Below are 10031 nucleotides of genomic sequence, written 5' to 3' on the forward strand. Positions count from 1 at the left end.
AAGATCAAGTGTCTAAAAAAAAAAATTCTACATACCCTTATCTTCTCTCCAACATCATTTTCCAGTAGGTTGTCATGTCCCTCGAATTTGACGTTTTTGAGATGTGTGGAGCTTCTTCTTTTAATAATGGGCCTTGAATTAACTAAAGTTGTCACAAATGTTTGTTTTTCTTCCCATGAGGTAGGACTATGCCAAAAATTATTAAATATTTTCTGTTGCTTGGTATCAGATATCGTAGTGCACAAAAAAGTTTGATTCGTTCTTTTCGAAGGTTCGGGTAATAAGACACGGTTACATCTACCTTTTAGGGATCTAGCTTCCTTTACAAGTGTTCCTACAACCTGTCTTCCAACTCTTTTATCTCCTAAATACTGTTTTCCTAAAGCTCTATGTTTTTTGTTTTTTTAAATTTCTGTTTCATGTTTTTTATGTCGGCAATACTTTTTTTTTGGTTTTTCTAACCTTATTTACTTCCTCACAAGAGGTGTTAGTCGCAGTAGGAATATTTGACCCAACTTCCTCATTAATAACAGTCAATTCAATACTAGGTCTTTCAGAACTTACCTCAGAGTCAATCATTGATGAAATAGCTCTTGAATTATTGTTTGGTGTGTTATTTGAGACAACTATATCAATAAACTCTAGCAGGTCTTGTGAATATTCATTATTAGAATCTAAAAATATATAGACAGCAGTGTTACCTGAAATCGGTATCAACGAATTACAAAAAAGGATTCTATCTTCATTGGCCTCATCAAAAGAAGATACATTTTGTTGAACTAATTCGATACTGGCATTTGCACCTACCGCTGCTTTCAATATACCTTCAACTGATCTGGGGTACCTGAAAGAAAAAATCATAAAAGCTAATAATATGGTAGTGAACAAAAATTTATGAATGTTGGAATTTTATTTTATTGACAGAGCTACCAGATATTATTTAATCGATTTATATTGCTTACTTTATAGCATTGGATCGTGATGATCCTATGCTATAATCCTAGACCGAATGCCTTGCATCATGCAAGGCATTCAGCATGTTAGATGTGCAAAGTGCACGTCTAAAAAAAAGTAATTATCAAGAAATTATCAACTTACTAGAACATATTACCAATTTTAAATTTATTAAAATAAAGTTAAAGGATAGATTCAATTTAGTGTGTAAAAATGGCTGCAAAGACTGCAATTAAAAAAATCTTTTAAACATCAAGACTTACCAGTTTTGTCTAAAGGACAGGAGCTCTGGACTGCTTCTGTTTCAATTTCATTAACAAATTCATTTTTTTTTGCCCCTTGGGTTTCTAGAAAAAGAACATAATACAATAAAATCATTAACAAAAAAATGTGTAATGAATTTTCTATTATAAGATACTTTAGGTTATAAGGGAAAATGTAACCATAACAGATGTTTAATCGGAGTACTAAAAGTTATTTCTAAAGAATCTTAAAACAAATTCTGCTTATAGGTCAATACCTTAAGCAAATAACATAATTAGGGAAAAAATTAATTATTATAAATTTCATATGGTATCATTAATGTTTTTCGTAAATAATCAATGAAAATGATAGCTAAATTTAGTACATCCTAACCTTAAATTGAATTATACAAGTTATATTAAAAAGGAATTGAAATTAACTTACCAGTAAATTTTCTTGTTCCCCACAACTAAAAATGTGATTACTTATTCATATTTTCAAAAACACAGTTAAATCTACATAAAAAACAAAAAACCATTAACCACATATGTTAATCACATTAATACAAGTACAAACAGCTGATTGCATGAAATCTCTTAAGTAACATCTGGTTCACATAACATAGTTCACCCTAAGCCATCTACATAATGATATCAAATAGAGAAAAACTCCCATGTGGATTAATGTTACACAAGAGGTTTCTAAAGTTGAGAAATATTCAGTTTTTACCTAGGAGATTTCTTTTTTTCACCACATAGACTTGTAGAGTTTGAAAAGCTGATTCCAGTGATATACAACTCAAAATTGATTTTTGAGGCACATAGGAGGTTTCACAGAATGAATGATGATATATAATTATATAACAGCAGTGATAACGTATTCAGTATATAACAATACAATTATTAAAACAAAGCTTTCAATTGAAAAATATTTTAGTAGGTATTTAATTTTAATTTGAAATATCAGAAAACATAGTTTTGCCATTACCTTCCTATTAGCCATCACCTTCCTAGACAGCTTGAATGCCTCCAATTTTCAAAGGGGGCATTATCGCCCCCTTTGAGAACAAATGTTTTAAACTAATTTTTTTTAATTAGGTACAAAATCTTCAACATTGAACATTGTAATTAAAATTCTAAAGGTTCTGTTGTTTTTCTTTCTGGATTTCTTATTTACTGTTACTGCCAAAAAGTGTTACGCTACATATTTGTATATTTACAACTTTTATAAGATTTTTCCTAAGAAATTCTATAGGTCTTTCGAACAGTAATGAACTTCAGCTGGTTTTTTAGTGTTAAGATAATGTTTATAAACACTTCATAATGTTTTAAATTATAAACTGTCATAGAATTATATAATCCAACAGAAGTAAATGGAACACAAATGGTGAGTAGATGGTTATATTAATATTGGCAATGTTTAACATTGTCTTTGAAATTATGTTTTAAATTATATTAAAAATTACTATGTAAAGGCAATCATTATTTCAAAAAAATGTTTTTCAATGTTTATTCATTGTAATGAAATGTTTTTAAATGAAATTCTTTTCTTGAAGATGCTTTTACAGATAAGATATTGCACAGGAAGATACAACTCTGAATGAGTTACAACTCAATGAATGATACAACTCTCTGAATGTACTATATTGTTTGTTTTGAAGAAGCCACTGTAGTTATAATTTCAAGTCATAAGAGTTCTTGAGAAAATTGTTGAATTTTTGATAAAGTTATTTTCATCCTAATCTGGATGAAATTATAAAGCTAATCTGTCTTTTTAAAATCTTTTATTTTGATGTTCCTGTTAAATTTTGTAATTAGTCATTCAATTAGGGTGGTTCAGTGTATTAATATGTGAATCCTATTGTCAATGCAAATAAGATGTGAACTAATAAATAAAAAAAAACTTGCAGATTCAATAGCTAAGGGTGTCATTACATATTGATTCAGTTTTGTTTCTGATAAGCTGAGTACATTTCAAAAGTTAGAAACATATCTTATTGCTATTTTATTTTAGTCCTTTTATTGCTATTACCTTGCTTACGTTACTGCTTGCTTTATTATCTTGCTATTTATTGCTTACTTTATTGCTGTTATCTAGTTTTCTTGAAAGATTAGTTTTCTGAAAGATTTCATCAGAAATTACTTCTGTGGAAATATTTAATAGTTTGAGATTTTACATTTTTTTAACTAGCTTATTTGGTTTTCCTTTTTTAAAAAAAAAGTTAAATATTTGTTTCATTAATTTATTTTCATCCATTCCAGTCAAGTGACCATAAAATTAGTTATTTTTCTAATTGTATGACTTTTCAAAATTTTGGTAAAATTCTTCAGATTTGCTTAAATTAGCAGTATTATTTTGAGTTTTGGCCGTAAAGTTACAATTATTAGATTTCCCTAAGAAATTTTGTAAGATGAAAGCCACTTTGATTTTTTGTGTTCTGGCTTTTATTTTTTTCTAAAACATGTTCAGCATAATTATTTTGCTTTAAATTTTTAACTCTTGATTGATTCTTATTCTGAAATTTTCACTTTTTGGATTCTACTTTTATTATTGGAATCCATTATATAAAATTTGTAGCCTAATTTGTTTGCACATTTTTCTAGTTCTTGATTTTAATTTTCTCTATCTAAATCTTACCAAAGTTATCAGATCATCAGCTAATGGTAAAACATTTACATTTAAATATTAAGATGTTAACCCCCCCCCCCCATTTTTATTAAGTATTTTTATTTTCCTATTATATTCTGCAATTAATTTTTCCAGAGCACAATCGAGTAATATTGTAAGACCATCCTCTTGTCTCATTGTAGTTTTTATTTAAAAGGTTATTTTGATGGGTTAAGATACTTTAACTTCTACTGCTATAGCGCTAGACAGGGTAGTAAAAAGCAACAAGAACACATGAAATAGATTTACATTATCAAATAAAATATAATACTGCTTACTAAGAAGTTAAACATTTTTACAACTTATATTGCCAATGTCTATCTACGTTTTAACCATTACTTTAATCTGGCATTATAGTATTAGTTTATAGCACATTAACGTAACTGCAACATAATAAATAATAATTATTATAATCACCAATCAGCTGTCACTGATCACCGATGAGATCCGATTACAAATCCTGTTAATTGGATACACAATATAATACTGCCTATTAGGCTGTACATCATCCCTACTGTAATCTTCACACAAATTCTTATTTAAGTCCAATATTCAATATTATATCAGTTGGGTTTAAGGAAACACTTGCTGTTATGATTACATTTACTATTTGATCATAAAATTTGATTTGTGACCTCAAAAAGCAGCAACAGCACATGTATTCTTCAGGTCTAAAGTGAAGCGTGTAATTAGAAAGGAAAGCTGGGATGTACGAGTAAAGTGTTATTAGAAGTGGATTTGCAGGTTTGTTTCTAATGTTATAGAATATATATTGTTATATTAACATAATGGAAAAATTAACATTATTTGTACCTCCCTTAAGGTGGTACACAGTTACTTTGTACTAATTATAAATTGAAGGTGGGTTCAAGGATAGGATTTTTTTAAGGCAGACAGTTTTTGAAAAACAAAGTTTTAACAGTTCATTGGTGTATCTCAATTTTTACACTGCTCAAAAACGAGTGTAATGTATTTAGAATGTGTACATACATATATATATATATATATATATATATATATATATGTGTGTGTGTGTGTTTGTATGTTTGTTCCAATGTAGCTGCACAACAGTTGAACCAATTTAGAAGTATGACTAAGTTGGATTCCTTATTTTACTGGGAGTGTCCTAGGCTATATATATATATGTATAAAAATTATACAATATACAAAATTGTCATCCACACTATATTATAGATTATATAACAACATTATAGATTTACAACATTATAAGTATACAGTTTAGTAAGAAGTCAATGCCACACAGTGCTTCCATCTCATCAAATGCAAAATAGAAAATCCACTCTTAAGTTAAATTTAAAATAAGGTTACAGGTACTTCTTGCACTACCCAGCAGGCAGTTATAGAACCTAGGTATTACCTAGGTTTATAGTTCTCCACTATCTTTCGGTAGGTAATTCCCTAATTTTTTATTGTTTTTTAGCTGCCATAATTCACACCTCTATTATTTTTCTTATGTTGGCAATGCAATCTATAATTGAATTTCAAATTAACTAGGACAAAGTAGATTTGGTTTAGAAGATAGAGTGGAAAAAACTTCCTTAAATTTAATAAACCATCAACCCAAGTATGTAATAAAATTCACCTGATATTTCACTTAACAGTTGCATTTATATAAGCACAGTCACCATTATGGTGTATTCATGGAACTAATAAGCCGAAAGTAGATGAAAAATTAAAAATTTGATATTTTATTTTAAAGCGTTATGAACTAATTTACTGACATAAGCCTAAATTATCCAGATCACTTGCATTACAGTTTGCAACTTATCAAGATTGTTATGAATATACTAGAGCAGTATCATACCCAATATAAATCAGCTGGTCATATAATAACCATATGTTTACTAGTAACTTTAAAGTGGTTGTCAAAAAAAATTGTCTCGTTATTTTAGATCTCGTATAATCTATTACATAAAGATGAAAAGGGGTTTTGTTTGTTCGGGATAAACAAAAAATCACTTGATCAAACGCAACCAGATTTTTACCCATGTTTCTTGGGCATAACTGAGAAGGTTTTTTGATGTATTTCATTTAAAAAAATCTCTGAAGAACCAACTGATCGATTGCTTTCACATTTTCAGGATACATTCGTATTACACCAGGAAAGGTTTTAAGCCACAGACCGAGGCTCTTGCTCCCTTGAACATTAATAATTGTATTATTTTTTCACCCCCAAGGAGCCTGAAGTTGTAAATTAAAGATATTCTTTACGGAAAAAAAAAGATTAATTCTTTTACTTCATTATTATGGCAAAGAAATAAGTTATGAATTTTTCTGTCAAAAGTGTGTGTACTTTAGTTACTTTAGCTATTGTTATTCTAACCCACCGGGGGTCGGTCTAGTGGTTAACTCTTCAGCTGATTTGGAAGTCGATCTTTCTAACGTTCAAATTCTAGTAAAGGCAGTTACTGTTATACGGATTTGAATACTAGACCGTGTATACCGGTGTTCTTGTGTTTCAATTAACCACAATTCTCAGGAATGGTCGACCTGCGACTGTACAAGACTACACTTCAAACCCATCATCCTGTGAAGTGTTATGGTTCCGAAGCTAAACAGAAAAAGCAAGATTAAAAGCTACTGTTATTCTGTCTTTTTCTAGTTTCTTTTTCAGGTTTCTATATTTTTTTGTTATTTATCAGTATTATCAGTATATAGGTCTAAATATTTGTTATTTATCAGTATTATTCTCACACTAATGAGGATAATGAACAGTGCGCATGTCCAGGGGAGCGTAGCCTTCTAGGTAGACGGGAATGGCGACCGAATTTAACTCTTTGGGTGTTCAAGGCGCCATCCCTCTGTAACACAGGAATGGCGAGTGCTGCGGCCCTGGGAGACCCTGACTTGGGTGGAAGTTTTACCTTGGCCTTGGGGGTCCAGGTTCCGACTAGTCTTTAATAAATTACTGAATTATTTGAAAGACCTTCATATAAATTTATATGAATAAAATTAAACGTTTTTTATCCACAAATATTGCTGATGTTGTTAACAATATCAGCAATTGTTAACAGCAATTGTTAAAATCTAATTGAATTATAATTAAAAAAAAATAAAGAACCTTAATTTTCTTCATCTTAAAATAAAATAACTTTACATTAAATGGAATAATAGTTTTTCTCGAATGATTTTTATTAATATCTCATATTGCAATATTTTATATTTATATATATTTTCATTCTTCAATTATTTTTTTAACTCTTTGCCAGTGGATTAAATATATTTTAATAATAATTTTTCCATATAAAAATCTTAATTTGTGACTGTAGACTCATCCTCAAAGATTCAAATATTGTATCGTTTTTATTTTTGCAAGTAGCAAAATATTAATAAAATATTAATGAACAAGTTTGTTGTTAAATAAAAAATTTTTGCTCAGGAAATGGAAACTGAGAGTTTTGTACTTCAAGATTCATAATAGCATGACAAAGACATATACCAACAATCTATAAAGAACCTCAAATGCCTTTATCAGGCATGATGGGTAAAATTGCACTTACTTGTGTAATATAAATGTTGTTATAATGATACTGCAAATTAGTAATCATGGTCTGCAATTCAATGGATATAACAAAGGTAGCCAAACATCTGAATTTATGTAGTTGTAAATTCCATTAAATTAAATAAATTATTACATGAATTTTATGCAAATCTATCATTTATTCCATTGAATGAATTATTCAATTTTTATTATTATTATTTTCTGTGAAGTAAATAACTAAGTCAAGTAACTTACTTGCTTACTAAGTAAGTAAATAAGTAAAGTAACTTACTTTTGCCTTGTCAATAAAGCACATTTTATTTTATTTTTTTCAATAGCAGTGGTCTATATAAGTTATTTGTAAATCTATGCCTATTGTGTATCACCTTACACTAAAAATAGTTAAATGAAAGAAAAAATTTATCGGCTGAGTTATCTCAAAAATCCAAACTGAACAAATTACTATATTACAAAAATAAAAATCTCTTAATCCAGCTTTAGATAATGAAGTAAATTTCATATTGTGTGTATTTAAAATAAAATAAACGTGCTAAACGGATGACGATTGAATGGAGGAGAGTTTTAAACAATAGTGAAACTCCATACGCAACAGACTCAGAATTTAAGAACACACAGGAGGCTTCATAAATCCTACAGAGTTGGCAGCCAATATGTAAAGTGATTAAGCTGTTTACTGCTGCAGTAAACATCAAAAAGAACTACAGATTTTTACAAGATGCAGTTTTTTTAAGATATAAATAACTATTACTAATTATATTTAATTTTTTCATTTGTAGATGGCTTGGTTAAAAGAAGAAGGATTTGGAGGTATCATGGTTTGGTCTGTAGTTACGGAAGACTTCAGAGGGTCTTGTGGAACAGGAAAATTCCCATTAATGAATGCAATAGGACAAGAATTAGATGGTTACACAGTAAAATATGATGGTCCTTAGGAAACTTCTAATCCTGTTGGTGGTGTTGGTTATACAACTAAAGATCGTAAGTTCTTTACCAAAAATAAAATAATAAATTATACTGTATACATTCTGTATAACGATAACCAATTTTTAATTTGCTAGTTTAATTTACTTACTTAATGTAAGAATTATCTTATTGTTCCAAGCTGTAGTTTTAAAATTAGTTTAACTGTGGAGTAGAATAGAAATATTATTTGATAGATTTTTTTGTGAATTTTGAGTATCCAAATAACCTTTACTTTTTGCAGCCCGGTTAAATAATTATTAAAGAAACCATATCCTCCTATTCTTATATCATATCATATCCATATCTCTATTCTTTACGTATTAAACAGCTACCTGAAAACAAATTTAACCTTTCTTTATTAAGCAAAACAGTCATCCATTCCTAAAATTGTATGCCCTGTGGAATTATCTGACTGCATTATACACCATTCACCCAGATCCCCCAATGGAGGGTTAAGTGGTGGTAATCCTTTACTTGAGTGAATAGATAATATTCCTGATATTAATTGATTTGCGATGCTACTACCTCAGATTCAAGTAGCTAGCTAAAAGTATAACTTTTAATGGATTTGAACCCCCTACATGTTACTGTTTTTTTTACTTTTTTCATAAGGATAAAGAATACAGAACTTTCTCAGGAATTGTCCGACTGAAATTGAACCGATGTAAGTGCCTAATTGTAGTTGTGCCCTAACGTAATGCACTTTTTAAGTAAATTGTATTTGAGATTTATGATAAGATGGATATTTTAAGACTTTACATACAAAAAAGTAAACAAAATAAAATATCAAATTCATCAAAATGATGTGCCATAAATTTGTACGGTTCTTCCATTTCTGTAAATTTGTATTATTTTATTTACTGAATATTTTTCTTGTTCCTTACATCTTTCCTTATTTCATTATAACTTCTTTCACCACTATAAGTCTCATCTTCTCTATACTTTCATTTTTTCCTGATTATTATTTTACTGAATTTTACGTACTAGAATGTTGCTCAACCAAATATATAATTTTCAGTTCTTTTGTTATACTTTTTTAAATTATCTATTATTGTTTTAATTTTGTGTTAAAAACAATAAATATATCGTTCAAAAGATAATTCAATTAGTTTTAAAAAATAAAATTATAATTAAATAATAATTAAAATTATTAAACACAAATTATCATTAATCAAAAGAGATTGTTAATTATTATTATTATTATTGACATCAACAAAATGTATAAACTTGAGAAATCTATAAAAATGCTGTAGAGCTTTATCAGTATTTATTTAAAACAAATGAAAGTGAATTTTCTATTATTTGTGATAAAAAGGTACAATAAATTTGAAATTTAAGATAAAAATTACTTTCTATATTAGCTTTTTATATTCTTTACTAGCAGTAATGAATTACAGTTCTTTGAGCCACACTAAGACACGAATTGTATTTAAGTGTGGTTATTTACTTGTTTCTTTTAATTACAATTGTAGATATTATCTTAAAAGTAACTGGATGCAACACAATCTTCTCTATAAATCTCCCAAATGTAGACATACCTAAATAACATGACAGACATTCTGCTCATGACTGCATTCTACGTACCTATATAAAACACAAAAATATTCATCCTTCCAAACCGATTATTGAAATTTTCAAGACCTGTCAACACCTTCGTAAACAAATACTACAAGGCCACACA

General features: G+C 28.6%; 2 protein-coding genes across 7 annotated transcripts in view; one reads left to right on the forward strand and one right to left on the reverse strand.

Moving 5' to 3' along the window:
- LOC142333913 (uncharacterized) overlaps positions 1 to 10031 on the reverse strand; it is a 260903-nt gene that overhangs the window by 127017 nt on the left and 123855 nt on the right. The window lies entirely within an intron of this gene.
- LOC142333619 (putative endochitinase) overlaps positions 1 to 10031 on the forward strand; it is a 96417-nt gene that overhangs the window by 79651 nt on the left and 6735 nt on the right. For all 3 annotated transcript variants that reach the window (XM_075380957.1, XM_075380958.1, XM_075380956.1), the window contains one exon: positions 8164 to 8365. In XM_075380957.1, the coding sequence (XP_075237072.1) occupies positions 8164 to 8319 (156 nt within the window). In that variant the 3' untranslated portion in view covers positions 8320 to 8365. The remainder of the gene's footprint in view (positions 1 to 8163; positions 8366 to 10031) is intronic.

This window comes from Lycorma delicatula, chromosome 13 (genome assembly GCF_047948215.1).
Source record: "Lycorma delicatula isolate Av1 chromosome 13, ASM4794821v1, whole genome shotgun sequence".
NCBI classification, from domain to species: Eukaryota; Metazoa; Arthropoda; class Insecta; order Hemiptera; family Fulgoridae; genus Lycorma; species Lycorma delicatula.